Consider the following 24675-nt stretch of genomic DNA (forward strand, 5'->3'; position numbering starts at 1 on the left):
ACATGAGTGGCAGGCTGGAGTGCGCAACTTATGGGAGTGGTGGGCCTAGTCAGCTCGTGCATGCACACATGTGCTGGACTGCTGCTCATGTGGCACAGTTCCCCCTCTCCCTCTCCCAGCTGGGCTGTCTAGCCACAAAGACCACTGCTATAAAGCACTATGAAGCAGTTTATAAGTGCTGTTTCTATTGTTATTTTGCAAAGAAATGTTTCTCTGAAGGAATGAAGAATTTATATGCTAAAATACACAGGAACCATACCTCAGTACAGAAAACACTCGAGCCATTTTTCCTATCGCCCGGATCTTGTTCCGTATAACTTCTTTTCGAGCTGCAGCTGTGGCTCCTATAAGGAGAAAAGAAAAAAGAAAAAAAATATTTTTAAGATTATTTTAGAATACCTGAACTTCAAGAACCTATAATAGATACATTTCATCCTCCACAAGACGTTTCCCATAATTCTATAATTTTATTTTTATTATATTTTATGTGTGCATAAATTACCTGCAGCTATATGCTTTTTCTGTTTATTACAACCTGGATTTAGGCTTTGAATTATTTTTATTCTTTTACAAGACACAAATAATTGACTACAATGCAATGGTTTTATGAAATAAACTGTCATTTTTAAAATTTAATTTAAAACTGTACAAGTTGGAACATTTTAGAACAGATTTACTATCTTTCCACTTGGGTTACATGTAGTTAAATTATATTTCAAATGATACTTTAACATGTACAATTCTACTGGTTCTCAGAATGCTTTCCCCTGCTTTTTGAAAGTTTTACTCTTTCCTTTATCAGTCTGTATTTTAATAAAAAACATATACTGAACTGCCATTGAGAAAGTATTATAGTCTACAATTTATACTGTAAACAACTGTGTCTGTGTGGTATATATTTGAGGAACTGAAATTAAGAGTTAATTGGTCAGGTGGCTTTTCAGGGAATGCTTGCATAAAAACTTCAAAAAAAAAGTTATTTACATCTAACTGGGAAGCATAGAACTAGCTGCTTTGCACATTACATATATGTGCTAAGGCAGATAGCTTACATTTTTAAGAGATTGGACAACCATTTGTATGAAATAATATAGGGTTTCCTTCCTGAGCAAGGGGTTGGATTAGAAGACCTCCAAGATCCCTTCCAATTTCTGTTATTCTAATGTAATATATGTACCAGTTCTTTATCAAATAATTCTGTCCTTCCTGAATTTTTATCAAAAATGCTCAGAAAAATAATGTTTATTTTTGACCTGTGTCTCGGACCATACATGAAAATTAATCTCAAACATTTGTACATAGAATTTGAACATAATTTTCAATCACCTGAAAATATATATGTAACGAATTATTACAGAGCACTAGTTCAAGATCATGTTTTAATGACTGAAAGAAAAGCATCAAAATGTTTGACTTCTGACTGGGATATCTTTGTGGCAAATGATCCATGTGAAAAATGAGAAATTACATCGATAATGTTCAGTCAACTAACTACCAAACTACCTGTGCCTGATTAATTTTAAACAAGATTGCATTTAGAGATGAAAAAAAAAACCCATAAGTATCATAAAATAGTCCATAATCTTTAAAATAAACATTTGAAACGAGGCTTATTATTGAAAGAAAAAGTTAAGTTTTTTTGGGGGAAAATCAAGCCGTAGAAAACAAAAGGAGTTTCACATTACCAGTATTTAGTAACTTTGGAGTATAAAGTATCTTTAAGGCCTTTGCAAATATTAAAGTATATATTACAGCTTTTTTCTCTATCAGAACAAATAGTTTTTGTTAATTTCTAATGGCAAATTGGTGCTTCAAAAATATAAAATATAAAGAATATCCTTTTTGTTTATGCTTTATTTACACAAGTAACAAGATAACAGAAAACAACACAAGAATGATGATTATCAGTGATTATCACTGATTTGTCAACATAACTATGTTAAGTAACCAGTGACATATATGGGGATTGGGGGAGGGATGTCACAAGTAAGGAGCACTACAATATCACAAAAGAAGCCCCTACATTTTTACATTATTACAGGGTTGCATTTACATCTGAAAGGCATAATTTCACCCAGAGCTACTTTGAGGTAAGGTGGGTGGCAAATAAATTTTATACATAAAATTGCATAAATTTACATAAGATTAGGAAATAGCCTGATTGAGCACTGTTCTGAAGGTATCTGTTGCAGCATCTTTGAGGATACACACAGACACATGCAAACACTGCTCAAAACAGGCTATTTCCTAATTTTATGTTGGTGTTAGACAACTATGCTGATTTGGATATTATCACATCCTTATCTTTTTTTTTTGTATCATGCCATTATAAAAGGAGAAGAAATGGCAGGGTTGCTTTAGGTACAAAACTCTTTTCTACCCAACATGGAAATATGGTTCTTAAGAGTAGAGGAGTGATCTATGAAAAAAATTCCTGAAATAATGGAAATGGTAAAGAAAAACCAGAATGTTACTGTCAAAATAAAATGATACAACTACATCAACATAAGGATTTATGTCAGGAGTTAAAGAAAGAAGGAAGTAGCTAGACTCAAATAAGGAAATTTTCTTTGAAAACTAGAATTGTACTTGAAGAACTGGAGAAGTAAGATATAAAACAATTCCTAGACTGAAGTTAAAATGTTCTGAACTAGAATGTGAATGATATTGCATTTAGAACAAGATTTAGAACAAGATGCTTATCCCACTCCTGTCTTGAGTTCCCTCTGAAAGATTTATTTGCTTCTCAATAAAAGAAATAGTATAGAATAAAGGCTTTATAAGCAAAATTGATTACTGGATTTTTACCTGGAAAATATGAAATGGCATTTCTTTTTTAATTAACTCTTTATAAGAAATAAAAATAATTTACTTTCTAAAAGTGTAATTGTGTAAATCAAAGATAAAGCAAAACAATTAATTTTTATAGCCAATTTTAGTTTTAAAGCCATAGTTAGATATATTAAGATTTTTTATTCAAGAAAAAGAAAATATAAAAAATTATAAATTTCCATGACAATGTCAAAAGTGTAAGAAGACATGTACACAAAGAATTCACAAGAGTCATAGAGAAAATAGGGGGATCTAATTAATTGTATTCAAGTAGAAACTATTTATCTTTTTAAATCACAATATGAAAAAAGAAATTATAATAAATAAATAAAATATTAGGCTTAATGTTAGATAAGAAATAATGCTGCAATTCACACAAATTAAAATAATGAATAAAATAGTAACTTTTTCAGTGAATATTATGTATTGGCATAATATGATAGGGATATAATAGAAATAAATGACAAGTTTCTTTTCAAATAAAATGTTATTCACTACAATGTGTAGTATTAAAGTGGACATGCATGTAATTCATGGAGTCAACCAACAGCCATCCTGAAATATTTCCAGCTCAAAAACTGTATACAAACTGGATAAATTTGAGCAGGAGAGAGAGAGAGAGACAGAAAGACAGAAAGAGAGAGACAGAGAGAGAGACAGAGAGAGAGAGACAGAAAAAGAGAGAGACAGAGGGGGGAGAGATAAACAGACAAAGAATATACTTGAGAAAGATAACTAAAACATGCATATAGAGGAAAGATGCTAAAACATGCAAAGTGCATACATCAAAGGAAATTATTCACCACAAAAACCTATGGGTTTATTTATTTTGTGCAGAAAATGTAATGAAACAAACTAGCTTCTGAATTCAAGCCAATTTGACCAGGATTTAAATTGATCTGCATATCCTTAAAATTATATTTTTTATTCTTAATGTTATCCTTTAGAGGGAGTTAAAAAATTATTAGGGCATATCAAATTTCTACAATGAACTAGAGATACACAGGATTTACAAGTGCTTATTGTAGTAATAAACTGCTGAACAATTGTATATGTAAATAGTTTAACAAAGTTCCAGATTCACTGGAGAAAATTATCTCTATTTTCAAATGCTTTATTAAGTGATATCATACAAAATAAAAATACCTTAGATGGGAAGAAGTGAAACAAAAATTATTATCACGTGAGATTATAATCCACATAAAAAATAACTTCATATATCTGTAGTCATCCTGAATCAAGACTTAAAAATATGGTTCAAAATTCTTAATACACCTCTGAAATGTATATTGTAAAAACTGTATGTTTTCTCTTAATCTCTTGCAGTGAAGCACTTACCTTCTGTTCTTTAGAAATTTGATATGGACAATAAATTTACCAAATAAAGAGGATACAAAATATATACACGATGCGACAGATTTAGACAAGAAAATGGAGATCAGAATTTGAAAATGTTTATAGGGGACCTATTTAGGACTGTCATAATTAAAAACACTTTTAGTAATTTCTTTATCAGAAAAAGTAAGAATAAATGAAGAGTCAGAAAGAAAGAAATCTATATGACAATTATGTATTATTTATGAACAAACCAGTGAAAAAGTTTGGAGATTTTGTTAAGCAGGCTTAGATAGTTTTGAAGAGTATCTAGATTTAAGTTTGGAAAAAAATGGATTTAAATTAATTCAAGTAACACAGGGTTGTCAAACTTACAGCTTGCAGGCCTGATGTGTCATGTGCTTGCCACGCACATGCCTGGTTTAGCGAAGGAGAAAAAAGTCCCGATATGTCACGTGACGATGCTGTGACGATGTGAGTTTGACACCCTGAAGTAACTGATGTCTGTGGAGATTCTCAGTCATCCAGGTCATGATTGTCCCATTGTGCTTTTTCAAGAAACAACTTGACTTTCTGATTTTTTCTTTGAAGATGTTTCGCTTCTCATCTAAGAAGCTTCTTCAGCTCTGACTGGATAGTGGGGAATGGAAGGATTTATACTCCTTGCAGACAGCTGGATAGCTTCTTGGATGAGAACGTCTTCAAAGAAAAATTAGAAAGTCCAGTTGCCTCTTGAAAAGGCACTTTTGGGGTTAAGTAACTGATGTTGCTTTATTAATATGGAGAGTTTTTTTCAGGAAAAAATGGCTTTGTATTCTTTGGCCTGACCAAAAAATATCATCTTTGGTTTTTTTCCCAGCTACAGTTTATTATTTTGAATATTTTTATGTATTCATGACCACTAATTTTAAAAAAAAATCTGATACAGTGGGGAAAAATGGAATTGCAGTCAAAGTTGTTAGTCATTAAATTTAATGTGAATAGATAGAACCCCTGTAAAAAAATATTATGGTTCACTTTTGATGCATCTAAAATACTCTTTGATGATACACAAATGAACTAGGCTATTATCAAATGCTATATTGTTGAACAAGTATGTAATGCATGTGATAAATTCAATAATAGAGTTATGACAGATTTATCTTTGTTTATATTGTTGCATACAGAAAAATCTGAGAATAAAGTATACCATAATGTGTTTTGAGTTAGGGTATTGGTTGAAACAGTATAAATAGTATTAGAACAAAGAATACAAAGAATAAAAATAAATTGAGATTTCTAAAGAAATCACAACCAAATATATTCCAGCTATGTAGAGGTAAAACATTTGTTTGCTAAATAGCTCAGAAAACAGGGATTATTTGAAATTATTTTCAAATTGATATATTTTTAGCTACCTTTACAAATGAATTGGTGAAATGAAGATTTACCAGTGCATATTAAACAAAGGAATGACGAATAGAAATGAGATTTAAATTTTACAATCCTGATCTAAACAATAAATGTAAACCAAAGTTTTAAAGACATATTTGGAAGAAGCTAAAACTGATTTTCAGGGTAGGATTGGAAAAATGAATCATAAATACAGCAAAATAATTTATGCAATTTTTTTAGTCAGAGAAAAAGAAAATAGGCAAAATATTACACAGGAAAGTTTAAAGAAACTAGAAGGTGCAGTTAAAAGAAAATTACAGATACCTCTGAAATATGTATTATAGGAAAGAAAGAATAAAAATGGATTATATAAAGGGAAAGGAGACCTGCTAGACTGAATACTTGAAACTCAAGGTATAACATTCACTTTTACATTGTGATGACTGATAAAAGTAGGTAGCTTTTCTTCTGCAATATTTTGTTTCAATAATTTTATTCTGCAATAAAATCTATAAAGATTCTTTAGTGGTTTTTTTTTTAAATTCTACTTTTAGCAACCAAGAACTGTTTTAGTTTCTTAGCAATTTCTCAACAATAACAAAATCTCACTATATAGTCGTCCTGCCATTAATATATCTCTATGCAGTTTGGGAAAAGAATGGATAAATCCTTTAAAAATTTGGTCTAGGCTCAGATAACACTGTAAACTGGATCTCATATCTTAGTACTTATACTGTGGACAGACTAGAAGAGAAACGTAAAATGGAGGACACATAAATTGGACTATTTATTTGAGGCAGGCTTGCAAATAATAACTTTTCTATTGGAGATGTGCAGAAATCTGAATTTGTCGGGCAAATGGTGATTCTTACATGAAGTGAGCACATACATCACTCACAGCTCCTTTTTATAAATCCCATAAGAGAGGAATTAATGTCTAAATACTAATTTTCTGAGAAATTCATTTTATTATTTATTTATTTATAAAATTTATTGGCTGCCCATCTTACCATATGGTAGCTCTGGACGGCTTACAATCATAAAATATATATCTATATGCATACAATTAAAACATAAATAATTAAAATCAACATTAAAACCTAAGGAGAGGGGAGGGCAGAGTGGGATCTGTTGTTACTTGATCAACCACCTCCACTGTGTCGTTCTCCCACTGGCAGAACCACATCTTTAGGCCCTTATGAAAGGATAGGAAGGTTGGGGCCAACATCACATTGGGGGTGTTTAAGGTGTTTCAGAGGGAAGGAGCAACAGCCCTCCTCTTGGATACCACCAGCCGGAATAATTGGCCTGAGGGGACCCACAGAATACCTCCTCTATGGTACAGGCGGTACAGGCGAAGGTGAGATGGTCCCTTAAGTAACCTGGACCCATGCCACGAAGGGCTTTAAATGTAGATGAAAGTCTTCTCCTCTATTGGCAATTTCCGAGACTCTTGACTATCCAGCTGAGTTTCATAGCCTATGTAGGAATTACAGGAAAGTAGAATATTTAATTTGTATATCAAGTCTTTTTATTAGGGACTGTTCAGAGAGATGGGAAGTTTGGGAGACTTAATGCAATGGGGAAAGTTCAGCCAGTGGTTCATTTCCTAGCTTCCTCTTCTCCAGAACAAAGGGAGCATATAAATCTGTTGACCACACTGCCAAGGGAAATGTACTGAGTAACAGCATTCTACTGGAAGGTCTTCTTCATTGCAGAGATCATCGATGGGCAGCTTAAGAACTGGATGAAATTAAGCAAATAGTGATGGGAATGGGTGGGTTTTGATTCGAATCTTGTGCCACAACTGCTTCATTCTAAGAAAAGTTCCAAATATGGCCAATGACAAACAGGTTTTAAATTAAAGGGTATATTCTGCATCCTGATACCAAAAGGTCTATGTTGTACTGCTTAGTGAAAAGCTAGAGTTCTACACTAAGGACTCTAGGACTATAGACAAGTGTAAATTTCAAAAAGTCAAAGTTGCCCTCTATCATGGCATTGCTTAAAGTATTGCAAGTGTATAAAATGTATTACAAAGCAGAACCCAGTACACCAAGTATTCAAATTGTCTTGTTAAAGTCTTGTTGGCAAATTTGTGTGCCCACTAAAGTTTAACACTAAATTATATATACTGAGATGGTTTGTCAATGTATTAATTGCTATTAAATAAGAGCTTATTAACATCATAGCAATTGTAAGGTTTTTAGGCTAAAAGTTCTTCCACAGTTATTAAAAAAATAATTCAGAAAAACACCATGCAGTTAAAAACATTTATTAAAATAGCAGTTTCCCTGAAACTAATTTGAAATATCCTGGTGTAACCAACTTTTAGATTTCTTTTAATTTTTCATGACTTTAACCAAGTTTCCATACCATTCATATGTTCCTAACAACATAACTTAGTATGATAAGCTGCAACCAGTCAGTTATTGTAATTTTGAGCAAACCATGCACAGAGTGGATGGTTAATCAAGAAAGGTGAATCTTGATCTAACATCCAACTGGTTAAGAAAAGGTACTATGTGGGGGATTATTTGTATCAAAGCTGAAGGTTGTAAAGATTCAGCAGCCCCCATGCAGCATTTTTTTTCTTTGAAGTGCATTTTCACACACACATACACATACATACACACAATTTTTAACAAGGCAAATCTGTTTTAAGGATGCAAATATACCCCAATCAACTTGACCATTACAGAATTAGTCAATAGTGATCTACGTCAGCCGAGTAGAGAATTGAGCAACCTATTTTTCTCTCATTGTTGTGTTACAAAAATTCTGATCAATTATGGACAATATGGGATGCTGTTTTGTTATTGTTTTACAATGTCGGGGGCTACAGGATCCCCATACCTAGTATTTGATTATTAGGAAAGTGCATATAATATGGAATACATTTTTGAGAATTTGGCAGGAAGATGAAAGTTTCTGAGAGTTAGCACCAGGAAAAGTTATACAACAACAAATTAAATATAAGCCTTTCTTGACCATTTAATAATACCTTTCTTCTGTGCATAAATAGGATCTTCTTATGAAATTCCAGAGTAGGGGGAAAAAGAAAACAGATCAATGAAGATAAGAGGTTTTTTTAAAAAAAGAAAGGAGAACGAAGAAGGGTGTAATACAAGACAACATCAATGGGAAAGTAATACTTAAGTAATTCTGAAAAATAGAAAAGAAACAAATTAGACAGGGAACACTGAAAAGGAATAGAAAAAGAATTATGAGAAGAAAAAATACACTTCAGCACAGCTTTGTTAGTAAACTTTGCAATAAATTAAAATGCAGGAAGATAACCAGAAGGCCGGTCCACTACTGGCCATGCTGCTTGGGTCATGCAATGATTCATTTAGGAGATCAAGTATGATAGGTTAACTGCAGTAGTTCATAGATACTGAGAAATATGTTTCTCAGGAGTTTTTTTGCCATGTATATCTCCCAGAGTAATTTATTATATAATGGTGGGCCAGGAGCAGAGAGCATAGATTCATTCATTCACATCTGCATCAAGCAATTCCTATATATAACTCTGATCTTTCTCATAACATGATAGTTCAGGGTCTCCATCTTGGTAACTTTAAGACTTGTGGATTTCAACTCCCCAGAATTCCTCAGCCTATTGGCTGAGGAATTCTGGGAGTTGAAGTCCACAAGTCTTAAAGTTGCTAAGTTTGGAGACCTTTGTGATAGTTGAAAGGGGAAGAAACAGCAGTAAGAGTCACGGAAAAAGAAACATGAACCTGTCTAATGCCTCTTAAATGAAAGACAGGAAATAAACACAAGATTTAAATAATAAGATTTAAATAAGATAATAAGATTTAAATCCAAACTTATTCATTTGGAATGAAGCAAACTAGCTTCAAGGCAACCTATTCTCAAATAAAAATGTTTGAAGACCAGAGTCCAAAAACAATTTAAAAAATGCCACAGCACCTTAGAGATCTCTTTGTGTATTCCATCAACCCATTTGATTAATTATTGAAGTAGAGTCAATGTTTTTTCTTTTCTTTCTAATGATGGACTTCATCATACTTTTTCCAGAAGACCTATTCAGCAGTTAGTTCTATAATGATTTGCATTTTTGTGCTGAAGGACAGTGACTCTTTGGTTACTGAATAAAGTAGCCACCAACACTTTCTGACATCTGCATATTCAGTAAGATTCTGAAAATGGGCTGCAACATGTAGAATCCTGATCAAGTAATTCATTACCATCTAAACAACCATAAATCATATGCATCCTACTCTGGCCAGACATTTCAGGTCATGGCTTTTCTCTATAATTAGGCTCAATGACCTAAGAGAATTAATCTAAACTCTTTGATAACCATTCCTGGATACTGAGTAAAATCTAAAGGTAGCAGGAAGGAGATTTAGTTCAAGTATTTACTCAGCCAAAAAACTCCTTGAATCTCTTCAATCAGTAATTAACTCTCAGGGTTGTTATGAGGATAAAATAGCAGAAATGAATACCATGTAAGCCTCCTTAAAATCCCTGGAGAAAAGGCAAGATAAATATACAGCATTCATTATGACAGTAGCTTTGAAATATAACTCTTCTTCACCTTCTACACCTAACCTAGTTTGGCTCTGTAACAATAGCATTTAATATATTCAATTCTGAATTTATTTCAGAGTGCAACATCATATCTATGTTTACTTTTATGTTTGCAGTAACACAGGGTTGTCAAACTTACAGCTTGCAGGCCTGATGTGTCATGTGCTTGCCACGCCCATGCCTGGTTTAGCGAAGGAGAAAAAAGTCCCGATATGTCACGTGACGATGCTGTGACGATGTGAGTTTGACACCCTGAAGTAACTGATGTCTGTGGAGATTCTCAGTCATCCAGGTCATGATTGTCCCATTGTGCTTTTTCAAGAAACAACTTGACTTTCTGATTTTTTCTTTGAAGATGTTTCGCTTCTCATCTAAGAAGCTTCTTCAGCTCTGACTGGATAGTGGGGAATGGAAGGATTTATACTCCTTGCAGACAGCTGGATAGCTTCTTGGATGAGAACGTCTTCAAAGAAAAATTAGAAAGTCCAGTTGCCTCTTGAAAAGGCACTTTTGGGGTTAAGTAACTGATGTTGCTTTATTAATATGGAGAGTTTTTTCAGGAAAAATGGCTTTGTATTCTTTGGCCTGACCAAAAATATCATCTTTGGTTTTTTTCCCAGCTACAGTTTATTATTTTGAATATTTTTATGTATTCATGACCACTAATTTTAAAAAAAATCTGATACAGTGGGGAAAAATGGAATTGCAGTCAAAGTTGTTAGTCATTAAATTTAATGTGAATAGATAGAACCCCTGTAAAAATATTATGGTTCACTTTTGATGCATCTAAAATACTCTTTGATGATACACAAATGAACTAGGCTATTATCAAATGCTATATTGTTGAACAAGTATGTAATGCATGTGATAAATTCAATAATAGAGTTATGACAGATTTATCTTTGTTTATATTGTTGCATACAGAAAAATCTGAGAATAAAGTATACCATAATGTGTTTTGAGTTAGGGTATTGGTTGAAACAGTATAAATAGTATTAGAACAAAGAATACAAAGAATAAAAATAAATTGAGATTTCTAAAGAAATCACAACCAAATATATTCCAGCTATGTAGAGGTAAAACATTTGTTTGCTAAATAGCTCAGAAAACAGGGATTATTTGAAATTATTTTCAAATTGATATATTTTTAGCTACCTTTACAAATGAATTGGTGAAATGAAGATTTACCAGTGCATATTAAACAAAGGAATGACGAATAGAAATGAGATTTAAATTTTACAATCCTGATCTAAACAATAAATGTAAACCAAAGTTTTAAAGACATATTTGGAAGAAGCTAAAACTGATTTTCAGGGTAGGATTGGAAAAATGAATCATAAATACAGCAAAATAATTTATGCAATTTTTTTAGTCAGAGAAAAGAAAATAGGCAAAATATTACACAGGAAAGTTTAAAGAAACTAGAAGGTGCAGTTAAAAGAAAATTACAGATACCTCTGAAATATGTATTATAGGAAAGAAAGAATAAAAATGGATTATATAAAGGGAAAGGAGACCTGCTAGACTGAATACTTGAAACTCAAGGTATAACATTCACTTTTACATTGTGATGACTGATAAAAGTAGGTAGCTTTTCTTCTGCAATATTTTGTTTCAATAATTTTATTCTGCAATAAAATCTATAAAGATTCTTTAGTGGTTTTTTTTTAAATTCTACTTTTAGCAACCAAGAACTGTTTTAGTTTCTTAGCAATTTCTCAACAATAACAAAATCTCACTATATAGTCGTCCTGCCATTAATATATCTCTATGCAGTTTGGGAAAAGAATGGATAAATCCTTTAAAAATTTGGTCTAGGCTCAGATAACACTGTAAACTGGATCTCATATCTTAGTACTTATACTGTGGACAGACTAGAAGAGAAACATAAAATGGAGGACACATAAATTGGACTATTTATTTGAGGCAGGCTTGCAAATAATAACTTTTCTATTGGAGATGTGCAGAAATCTGAATTTGTCGGGCAAATGGTGATTCTTACATGAAGTGAGCACATACATCACTCACAGCTCCTTTTTATAAATCCCATAAGAGAGGAATTAATGTCTAAATACTAATTTTCTGAGAAATTCATTTTATTATTTATTTATTTATAAAATTTATTGGCTGCCCATCTTACCATATGGTAGCTCTGGACGGCTTACAATCATAAAATATATATCTATATGCATACAATTAAAACATAAATAATTAAAATCAACATTAAAACCTAAGGAGAGGGGGAGGGCAGAGTGGGATCTGTTGTTACTTGATCAACCACCTCCACTGTGTCGTTCTCCCACTGGCAGAACCACATCTTTAGGCCCTTATGAAAGGATAGGAAGGTTGGGGCCAACATCACATTGGGGGGGGGGGGTGTTTAAGGTGTTTCAGAGGGAAGGAGCAACAGCCCTCCTCTTGGATACCACCAGCCGGAATAATTGGCCTGAGGGGACCCACAGAATACCTCCTCTATGGTACAGGCGGTACAGGCGAAGGTGAGATGGTCCCTTAAGTAACCTGGACCCATGCCACGAAGGGCTTTAAATGTAGATGAAAGTCTTCTCCTCTATTGGCAATTTCCCGAGACTCTTGACTATCCAGCTGAGTTTCATAGCCTATGTAGGAATTACAGGAAAGTAGAATATTTAATTTGTATATCAAGTCTTTTTATTAGGGACTGTTCAGAGAGATGGGAAGTTTGGGAGACTTAATGCAATGGGGAAAGTTCAGCCAGTGGTTCATTTCCTAGCTTCCTCTTCTCCAGAACAAAGGGAGCATATAAATCTGTTGACCACACTGCCAAGGGAAATGTACTGAGTAACAGCATTCTACTGGAAGGTCTTCTTCATTGCAGAGATCATCGATGGGCAGCTTAAGAACTGGATGAAATTAAGCAAATAGTGATGGGAATGGGTGGGTTTTGATTCGAATCTTGTGCCACAACTGCTTCATTCTAAGAAAAGTTCCAAATATGGCCAATGACAAACAGGTTTTAAATTAAAGGGTATATTCTGCATCCTGATACCAAAAGGTCTATGTTGTACTGCTTAGTGAAAAGCTAGAGTTCTACACTAAGGACTCTAGGACTATAGACAAGTGTAAATTTCAAAAAGTCAAAGTTGCCCTCTATCATGGCATTGCTTAAAGTATTGCAAGTGTATAAAATGTATTACAAAGCAGAACCCAGTACACCAAGTATTCAAATTGTCTTGTTAAAGTCTTGTTGGCAAATTTGTGTGCCCACTAAAGTTTAACACTAAATTATATATACTGAGATGGTTTGTCAATGTATTAATTGCTATTAAATAAGAGCTTATTAACATCATAGCAATTGTAAGGTTTTTAGGCTAAAAGTTCTTCCACAGTTATTAAAAAAAAAAATAATAATTCAGAAAAACACCATGCAGTTAAAAACATTTATTAAAATAGCAGTTTCCCTGAAACTAATTTGAAATATCCTGGTGTAACCAACTTTTAGATTTCTTTTAATTTTTCATGACTTTAACCAAGTTTCCATACCATTCATATGTTCCTAACAACATAACTTAGTATGATAAGCTGCAACCAGTCAGTTATTGTAATTTTGAGCAAACCATGCACAGAGTGGATGGTTAATCAAGGAAGGTGAATCTTGATCTAACATCCAACTGGTTAAGAAAAGGTACTATGTGGGGGATTATTTGTATCAAAGCTGAAGGTTGTAAAGATTCAGCAGCCCCCATGCAGCATTTTTTTTCTTTGAAGTGCATTTTCACACACACATACACATACATACACACAATTTTTAACAAGGCAAATCTGTTTTAAGGATTCAAATATACCCCAATCAACTTGACCATTACAGAATTAGTCAATAGTGATCTACGTCAGCCGAGTAGAGAATTGAGCAACCTATTTTTCTCTCATTGTTGTGTTACAAAAATTCTGATCAATTATGGACAATATGGGATGCTGTTTTGTTATTGTTTTACAATGTCGGGGGGGGGGGGGCTACAGGATCCCCATACCTAGTATTTGATTATTAGGAAAGTGCATATAATATGGAATACATTTTTGAGAATTTGGCAGGAAGATGAAAGTTTCTGAGAGTTAGCACCAGGAAAAGTTATACAACAACAAATTAAATATAAGCCTTTCTTGACCATTTAATAATACCTTTCTTCTGTGCATAAATAGGATCTTCTTATGAAATTCCAGAGTAGGGGGAAAAAGAAAACAGATCAATGAAGATAAGAGGTTTTTTTTAAAAAAAAGAAAGGAGAACGAAGAAGGGTGTAATACAAGACAACATCAATGGGAAAGTAATACTTAAGTAATTCTGAAAAATAGAAAAGAAACAAATTAGACAGGGAACACTGAAAAGGAATAGAAAAAAGAATTATGAGAAGAAAAAATACACTTCAGCACAGCTTTGTTAGTAAACTTTGCAATAAATTAAAATGCAGGAAGATAACCAGAAGGCCGGTCCACTACTGGCCATGCTGCTTGGGTCATGCAATGATTCATTTAGGAGATCAAGTATGATAGGTTAACTGCAGTAGTTCATAGATACTGAGAAATATGTTTCTCAGGAGTTTTTTTTGCCATGTATATCTCCCAGAGTAATTTATTATATAATGGTGGGCCAGGAGCAGAGAGCATAGATTCATTCATTCACATCTGCATCAAGCAATTCCTATATATAACTCTGATCTTTCTCATAACATGATAGTTCAGGGGTCTCCAATCTTGGTAACTTTAAGACTTGTGGATTTCAACTCCCCAGAATTCCTCAGCCTATTGGCTGAGGAATTCTGGGAGTTGAAGTCCACAAGTCTTAAAGTTGCTAAGTTTGGAGACCTTTGTGATAGTTGAAAGGGGAAGAAACAGCAGTAAGAGTCACGGAAAAAGAAACATGAACCTGTCTAATGCCTCTTAAATGAAAGACAGGAAATAAACACAAGATTTAAATAATAAGATTTAAATAAGATAATAAGATTTAAATCCAAACTTATTCATTTGGAATGAAGCAAACTAGCTTCAAGGCAATCTATTCTCAAATAAAAATGTTTGAAGACCAGAGTCCAAAAACAATTTAAAAAATGCCACAGCACCTTAGAGATCTCTTTGTGTATTCCATCAACCCATTTGATTAATTATTGAAGTAGAGTCAATGTTTTTTCTTTTCTTTCTAATGATGGACTTCATCATACTTTTTCCAGAAGACCTATTCAGCAGTTAGTTCTATAATGATTTGCATTTTTGTGCTGAAGGACAGTGACTCTTTGGTTACTGAATAAAGTAGCCACCAACACTTTCTGACATCTGCATATTCAGTAAGATTCTGAAAATGGGCTGCAACATGTAGAATCCTGATCAAGTAATTCATTACCATCTAAACAACCATAAATCATATGCATCCTACTCTGGCCAGACATTTCAGGTCATGGCTTTTCTCTATAATTAGGCTCAATGACCTAAGAGAATTAATCTAAACTCTTTGATAACCATTCCTGGATACTGAGTAAAATCTAAAGGTAGCAGGAAGGAGATTTAGTTCAAGTATTTACTCAGCCAAAAAAACTCCTTGAATCTCTTCAATCAGTAATTAACTCTCAGGGTTGTTATGAGGATAAAATAGCAGAAATGAATACCATGTAAGCCTCCTTAAAATCCCTGGAGAAAAGGCAAGATAAATATACAGCATTCATTATGACAGTAGCTTTGAAATATAACTCTTCTTCACCTTCTACACCTAACCTAGTTTGGCTCTGTAACAATAGCATTTAATATATTCAATTCTGAATTTATACTTCAGAGTGCAACATCATATCTATGTTTACTTTTATGTTTGCATTCTGGCTTTCTGCTCCCCTTTGGTTTCTCTTTAACTAGTTTCTTCCTGTCTAATTCAGATGATGTATTTGAATAAAAAAAGCCACTAAAGATCAAATCAACATTAAAAATTGCAGGCTATTGCACTTTGAGATCCAATTGAGGATCCAGCTTTGGCTTCTGATTATTAATGCTGTAAGTTATAAAACAAGATGTGTTCTATATATAATAGATCATTGTCCTTTTCTCTGTTCCTGCTTCATCACAGATAAACTACAATAATAACAAAATTTGTTTGCAACTTTCAATTTATATTTCCCAATTTACATTTCTTCCTAATTTAACTTCTCTTGACGACATAATCAATGACTAATGGCACTATTTTATTGTATAGTGCCATAACTTATTTTATTACATAATCTTGTGATAATTTTCTTTAAATATTAATAAACTAGTCGGTAATTTATTCAACTATTTTTCTCAAATGCAGTTTTCTCCTTTCCTGAAAGTAATGGTAGATGTTCAGAGGCATCAATTGATGAAAGCTACATTATGCACCATAACCTTAGCCCACTTTGTACAAATGCTATGATATTGTACCTGCCTGTTAAAGGGGTTAAGCTTTCGTCTTTTGACTTTCACCGTGCAATGTTTCTTCATAAGCTCACACATGTCCCAAAGTAGTGTTCTACTTTTGTTTATTGTATTAGTATCAATTAAAAAAATAGTGAAGTGGCATTTTTAACACTCAATATATTATTCCTCCAAAAGGAATAATCTCTCACTTTCCTAGCTATTATGACAGCAAAAGAACTACATTTCTAGCAATGTCATCTAGTGAATATCTGTCACAAATTAAAAGTGTTACAGTTACATTTCAATGAAATTAATCTAAGGAACAGAAAATTAGGCCAGGTAATTAGCAAAATGTGCAGAGAACAAATCAAGTTCTTTGCTATCAAGCTGTCTATCATGTAAGTGGGTAATTTTAATTGGTACTTAATTATTTCATTCATTCCCACCAAGTCAATATTCCTATTAATTAGAAAAGCAAGTCAAACTGTGAAAGCACTGTATAGGCTAGTTTCAGATACCTTGGCTCTGTATTAATTCATGTATACTCTGTATTAATTAACAAACCTTATATGCTGAAGAATAAATTAAATGGAATTAGAATCATTGTATGTATGCATTTATGTGTGTGTATGCACATACATGTAAATGAAAATTCTAAAATAAATGCTTGCATTTAATAATATCTACAAGTCTTTATTTCTAGTCCCCAGTCTTTAATTATTAATATCTAAATAGATTTCTTCAAATATGTGGCTCTTATTGCATGGTATGGAATAATATTATTCCACCATTTGACTACAATGTTGTTTATAACTCTTTGACATTAAGCATTCTTAGGGCCAAGTCAAAAGCTATTTTCTTCTCATGTCAATTAGCAGTTTGTGAAGTTATTATTTCAATCATAGCTGCATCTCTGCAAGTTTTATCTCTTCTTTATTTTCAGGCTTTGTCTCACTTGTTTGTTTATCTGACCAGCTAATTCAATTGTGTGATTTTGCTCATAACATCATGACCTCCAGTGTGATGACATTCACAAGTATCTATAACCCAATAATGTGGGTGGCCAAGGTCAATTAGATAAAATGATAAGAGTCTGAAGATGAATAAAAGCTGTAACTAGGAAAACAACAAGATGAAAAACACAATTTCTTCTTTGGCTTGGTTTCGTCAAAAACATGTTTGGCAAATCTGAATACATGTAGTTCTCGATTTACAACCACAACTGGGCCCAACATTTCTGTTGCTAAGCAAGACAGTTGATAAGTGAATTTTGCCTGATTTTATGGCCTTTCTTGCCACTGTTATTAAGTCATCCACTGCAGCTCTTAAGTTAGTAACATGCTGGTTAAGTGAATATCACTTTCCCCATTGATTTTGATGATCAGAAGGTTGCATGGCCCTGGGGCACTGTAACTGTCTTAAATGTGAGTCAGTTGCTAAGCATTTGATCATGTGACCACAGGAATGATGCAACAGTCATAAGTGGGGGGAAATGGTCATAAGTCACATTTTTCAGTGCTGTTGTAACTTTGAATGGTCACTAGACAAATTGTTGTAAGTTGTGGACTATTTGTACTTACAAGGCCAATTCTTTTATCAAAAAGCAGAATTAGGAGGAAAACAAATGATGCCTGTAAATGACTACTTGAATTGAGACATTTGACTTCCTTTGTGGTGGGCTGACAAAAAAAGTGAGGATAAAGAAAAAAATAAGTATTCGGGGAACTAAACTGTTTATTACAGATTTGGTTCAGAAACAGGATGATCAACATTATCTAACTAGACTGGTAAAAAAGCAACTCTCAGCATTTTTGATTTTTTAAAAGATGCAATTGAAATATAATTTAACAAAACAAAAGAAGAATGCACCTTGGAATTTATTTTATTTTATTTTGAACAATGTATCAGTTTTAAAAGATCTTTTGCAATCAGGACTGTTGTGTGTAGCTAACTACTGTTGTGTGTAGTCAACACAAGCACATTCCTTTCAATGTGTATTCTCCATTGTGTGCTGCTTGCTATCTTGTAATTTCTTCCTCTCCAATCTCACAGTCTGCTGGGGGGATAATGGGGAGGAAAAATGGGTGAGGCACAGGACAGATTGTCCAAAGAGATCACTTTTTAAAGCAATCTCTCCTATGCCTAACCCATTTTTCCCTATCCCCTCCCTGCTGAGAGATTGGAGAAGAAGGGTTTATGAGAGAGTAAGCAGGTACACAATGGGGAATATATATATCGGCTGTTTGCCCGGTGTGTTTGTGGCCTGAAACCTCAAGCATGCTACACAAACAGCCAGTGCCAGGACATTCCTTTTGATGTACATCTGGCAACTCCAAATCTCAACCAACAAATGCTCTGTCCTACACATTGGTAAAAAAAATCAGTACACCAAATACAAACTAGCTGGATATGACTTCGTTGATGATCCTCACTCTTCAAGGACCTTGGAGTTCTCATATCAAATGACCTAAGTGCCAGAGCCCACTGTAACAGCACTGCCAAAAAGGCATTAAGAGTTGTAAATCTAATCTTACAAAGCTTTTCCTCCGGAAATATCGAATTGCTAATTAGAGCATACAAAACTTTTGCCAGACCAATACTCGAATACAGCTCATCAGTCTGGAATCCGCACTGCATATCAGACATTAATACAATCGAGCGAGTCCAGAAGTATTTCACAAGAAGAGTACTACACTCCTCTGCTCGCAGTAGAATACCCTGTATCACCAGGCTTGAGATTTGGGACTTGGACAACCTTGAACTACACCGCCTACGGTTAGACTTAAGCGTAGCACACAAAATTATCTGCTACAATGTTCTACCAGTCAATGACTACTTTAGCTTCAACCACAACAATACAAGAGCACACAACAGATACAAACTCAATATAAACAGCTCCAAACTTGATTGCAGAAAGTACGACTTCAGCACCAGAGTGGTCAATGCCTGGAATGCACTACCTGACTCTGTTGTTACATCCTCTAACCTCCATTCCTTTAACCTCAAACTATCCACTATTGACCTCACTCTATTCCTAAAAGGTCTGTAAGGGGCGTGCATAAGTGCACCATCGTGCCTACCATCCCTGTCCTATTGTCCCCATTTATTCGTACCTATTTCCTCTATTCTTACTCATGTTTATACTTATACCTATTATCTTGTAAGCGATTGACAAATCAAATAAATAAATAAATATTCCTGCTGTGTACCTTCTTACTCTCATGTAATCCTTTATATCTTTGTAATCTCTTCCTCTCCAATGAATGTAAATCCAAACATTAATTCCCTTCCTGCTAATTAATCCAGCATCAGAGTAAACATTTCAAAAGGTAGGGAAGTGAGAAGAAGAAACAACAGCTGTAATAAAATTATAAACAGTCATAGTTATGTGATTTTCCATGTAGCAACTATGTAATTTAGCTATCAAGCTGTCAATCCCAATTGTAGAAGTTTAAATGAGGATCACCTATACTGAATCTTATTTGGCTTTTTGGTATTTTCTATAAATTTGGCAGATATACTATACAAAAAAAAAACACAGTACAAATATGCTATTCTCATCAGATTATCCAAGATGGTGACCAGCAACTATGGAGTTGCAGAAAAAAAAAAAAAAAAACCTGACTACACTGGACAATAAAGATATTGCTTTCTGAACACTTCGGGAATTAATTAATGTAATCTGTAATTTAATCTATCATCTTCCATTTTATAGAAATCTGTTTTTGCAATTTCTTCTGCTCTCTCTATATTTACTAATTATTCTTGTGATTTGAATAAATAACCATCCTTTCAAAAAGTATTATTTATTACTTTGGAATGTTTAATTTTAAAAACCTCAAGCAATACACTTTAAATCAAGAAAGCAATCCAAAATTGGTTTCTTGAATATTAGAGGAATAATAATTATCTCAAACTGCTGACTACTCTCTGAAAATGAGAGGCAGAGAAATAATACCAGCCATTTTTCATTAGGCAAGTACAATATTCAATAACAACTGAATCGTTCTGAAAGACCTATCAAGCAATAAATCATGAAACATCAAAAAGCTCTTTTTAGGCTAATATGAGAACCATGACTATTAAGTAGAAAGAAAAATTGCTGTGATTGTCATGTCATGGAGATTTTTTTTATATTTTATGATACTTCCACCTGTAATCTTTGAAACCTTGTTACTCCCATGTAGGATTACACATTGCTATTCAACAACTACATGAAACTATATCCAATAGTTCAGGGTAGGGTGTCACCAATATGTTGATGATACCCAGCTTACATCACCAACCCAGGTAAAACTGGAAAAGTGTGATAGCCCTGATCCCATGCCTGAGTAGATAAACCTTTCCAAGATGAAGTTATCATACACAGGTGATTGACCTGGCTTGATCTCATTCCCCTCCTAAGAACCAACTGAAACTATAGAGACTTTGGGTCCTACTTGAGCAGTCTCTGATCCATAGGTAGTAGGCAGCTCCTGCTGTGGCTGATTTACTACCTCTATGGACCAAAAGTTTCTCATGATATAAACCACTAGAATTTAGACTACTGCAATGTACTATATATGTTATTTTCCTTGAACGTGTGTTGGTGTAAAATGTAAATGACTTGTCTACTACTAGAGAGGGACTGGTTTGATAGCATCTTACAACTGCTGCACTAGCCTTCTGACAAGTTTGTGGGTCCAAGTGTTCATTTTGAAGCCCTACATGGCCCAACACCAATATACTAATGGGACTATTTTTCCTGAATTTTCCATCCCTTGTGAAATAAAGTAAGTGCGGTATTATTATAAGCATGCCTTCTCAGGAACAGTCCTAAATTTGCCCCTTGCAGATGATATAGATCAAATGTATTTCATAGTGCATGAGATAGGGAACTCTCATTTTACTTATCTTTCATATGGTGAAAGTGACCCACTTTCAGACTGACCCACAGACGGACACAATACAGAAGCCTGATGATGGCAGATGAGATTCTGCTGAAACGTTGCTACAACTTTAAAAGAACTACAATGACGTGGGAAAATACCCGAACCAAGCCGAACACCATACATGTAAGTACCGCGAAAACTTAAGAAAACATATATATATATATATATATATATATATATATATATTTATATATTTATATTTATATTTATATTTATATTTATTTATTTCTTAAGAGGACCCAAGGAAAAAAGAAGTTTAATTTCATAACAGTATCTAAATATATCAATGTGAGTTGATGGCAATCACAGATGGCTGTCAAAGTAAGGTCTCCCCAGGTCTATTTTTGCAATCTCTAGACAATCCAAAGACTATGCTATTGGAATCTGATGATATGATTTTTTGCATGGGGAAAAGTTTAAAGTTGGTATATTTATTCATTACAAAGTCTAACAAATTTATTTCTTTCATTAAAAGAAACACAGTTCCCACTCTTGGCTCTGATATGCTGATTATTTCAACTTGCTCCATTCCTTTAGTTATTGTCTATGCCACTTATAGAGTATGAAAATTGCATTGGTTAAGGTAGAAATTCACTACCCAAAATAAAGCTACTGCTCACAGTTGAAGCAAGGCAAACCAACTCAAAATTTGAGGATTTCGTCAAGATTATATGTAAATTTCTAGGAAGAAGAAAATAGTGGAATACTGTCTAAACTCTGTAATTCTACCTTCATTAAGGCTTCAAGATTACATTTATTTCAAAGAAGGAATATTGTAGCTGTATTTGTGGCCTTAACGCAGGGTTTTCAATGTAAAGTAATACACCACAACTCTGATCTAATAATCTAGTAACCCTATCAAAGAAAGAGACAGGGTTAGCCTGACATTATTCATTTGGCTCCCATGCTCCTGTTAATTTTAGCCCGAATATCTAACAGCTTATTTGAATAAGCTTAATAATTTGTCTAAGACTTTATCTAGTATGGACATCAAGCTTGCAGACCTGCAGTTTTCTAGATCTACCTTTTCCCTTTTAAACATGGGGAAATATTTGTTCTTCACATTTCTAGGTTCTCACTAGTCCTCCAGGAGTTCTCAAAGAATACCAGTTCTGGAAACCTCTGCTAGTTCTTTCAGCACTCTTAGATCTATGAAACCTTGGACTATTGAATTCATTGAAATAAACTTTTACCATCACCTTTGGTAGCCTAAGTTGCTTAGTTTTTGCTGAAACTAAGCTTTCCCATCATTGCACATTATTGTATCACCACTTTCTTCTCACTATGGATCAACAGTCCTTTTGGCTTTCTTTTTATTTTGAATATATGCAAATAACTCTTTTTTGTTGTTTTGGGATTTTGCTGAAAGCTTAGCTCATTCTGACCTGTAGCTTTTCTGACTTAGTTTCAGCAGACTATTTTATATTCTTATTTATGTTCCATCTTTTTATTTCCTATATGACACTTTTTCTTCAATGTTTTAGAGAGTTATCCATGCTAGCCTCTTTAATTTATCCCGTTTCTTCTGGAGATTGTTTACATCTTTAGCATCTTTTCTGGATGTTTTTCTTTAAGCATTTGTAGACATTGCATATGACATATATTCCCTCTGAATTCATGAAGCATCACATTCTAATTTCAGTGTGCAGGTCTGACTTTATCAGGTACTCTCCTCCTCTGGATATTACAGTTATTCCCAACTGAGATTAATGAAACATGATAAAAAAAACAAAACCATAGCTAATGAAATGTGTGAATCAGGTCACTATTTGTAGATGATGCTATTCTGTTCCCACAAGGGCATAAATGAAATTTTCTTTTCCAATTTCAAAGGTTCAAAGAGAACTATATTTCTAGCATAACCTTCTCCAATCTAATACTCTCAAGATATAATTATTTCTTTAGTTAGTATTTCTAATATAAAAGCTTTAGAAAATCTATAGTTTTTTATTACATTAATTTTTCTCAGAGGTTTTTTTTTCTTAGAAGTTCTTCAGATAATTATATTGAGTATTTTGAGTATTTTGAGACAAATGAAGCTACACTAATCTACATGAAATAAACTCTCTCCCCTGTATCACTTAGTTTAAAACTTGTAGTTCACATAAATGCCAAAATTCACACCATTTTGTATCAGAAATTTAGTATGGAATATAGAATTCCCAGATAGCACAGCCATGAGTCATATTATCTGGGAACTGGAAATTTTAAGCATCATACTCAAATAGCACTGGAAAGAGCAAAGACAGAGAAGGATGGCCTATATCATTAGTCTGAACATCTAGATTCTAGAAAACCTATGGATTCTGAACATCAGACTTAACTTCTTGAATGATTCTCCTTATGTTCTGTCCATGTTCCAAAATATCTGTACTAAGTTTATAATTTCTACACAATATGATCTTCTGTACTAATAAATCTTGCAATGCACAGCATAGTCACAGAAAAGGTATTTTAGTATTAAATGCCATTTTGATTTGAAAAGAAGCAAATGGAACATTTTATGTTCACTCTTTCTCTACAAACCATGCATAAAAGCAAACACATTATCTGGCAAGGATATTATTTGAGGAAGCATGGATGAAATGAAATCTAGACTCTTTCTTCTAAAAGTCACCTTACGACTTTCCTTAAGATTAATAAACATTTTCAAGCACAAACGTTAATCAAGGCAAAACACCTGAATTGAAGGCACAATACACAATGCTTCTTACCATCAAAACCATCTTCCTCTGTTCCAAGTTCATCATCTGAGCAAATGTTCAGCACATTGACCAGCATCTCTGTTACTGTTAAGAAAACCAAGTGGAAGATGTGAGATAATATGAGACAAGCTAAGATTCTCAGTGTAGAATGGCTGATAAAAGTCACAGCATAAAGTTACATCTGGTATATAACAACTGCACAGAGTTTAAAGCAAAAAATAGTGAGCAAAAAATAAAATAAAAGCAAAATTTGTGTGAACAGAGTACAAGGTCCAAATTCTTAGGCGATTAAGGAGGGATTATTGTACAGTTCAATGCTCAACAGAAGAGTGACTGCAAAAATACAACTCCTGTTTTACCAAATACATTCAGTCCTTCTTTTTGATGTCTGGCTTATAAATAGAGGGAAGTTCATGTTTCATTTTGTTTCTCTCCCAAAAAACTTGATTAGTCAGATTAATTTGAAACAATGTTTGTCAGGTTGTATTGTTTTCCAGTAAAGTTGTGCTACTCATTCCCCACTCTTTTCTTCTCTCTCATCCACT

General features: G+C 33.6%; 1 protein-coding gene across 12 annotated transcripts in view; it reads right to left on the reverse strand.

The window, feature by feature from the left end:
• PPP3CA (protein phosphatase 3 catalytic subunit alpha) overlaps positions 1-24675 on the reverse strand; it is a 208889-nt gene that overhangs the window by 11696 nt on the left and 172518 nt on the right. For 4 of the 12 annotated variants that reach the window (XM_087962897.1, XM_087962893.1, XM_087962902.1 and 1 more), the window contains exons 10-12: positions 24140-24214; positions 14260-14286; positions 260-344 (exon numbers count right to left, since the gene is read on the reverse strand). In XM_087962897.1, coding sequence (XP_087819023.1) covers positions 260-344; positions 14260-14286; positions 24140-24214 — 187 coding nt within the window. Of the gene's footprint in view, positions 1-259; positions 345-8545; positions 8573-14259; positions 14287-24139; positions 24215-24675 lie in introns of all 12 variants that reach the window. The other 8 variants (XM_026672699.2, XM_087962896.1, XM_026672700.2 and 5 more) reach the window with 3 other exon arrangements.

The sequence above is a fragment of the Notechis scutatus genome, chromosome 4 (assembly GCF_049901735.1).
Source record: "Notechis scutatus isolate UNSWTSFEM ecotype Mainland chromosome 4, rNotScu1.2, whole genome shotgun sequence".
Lineage (NCBI taxonomy): Eukaryota > Metazoa > Chordata > Lepidosauria > Squamata > Elapidae > Notechis > Notechis scutatus.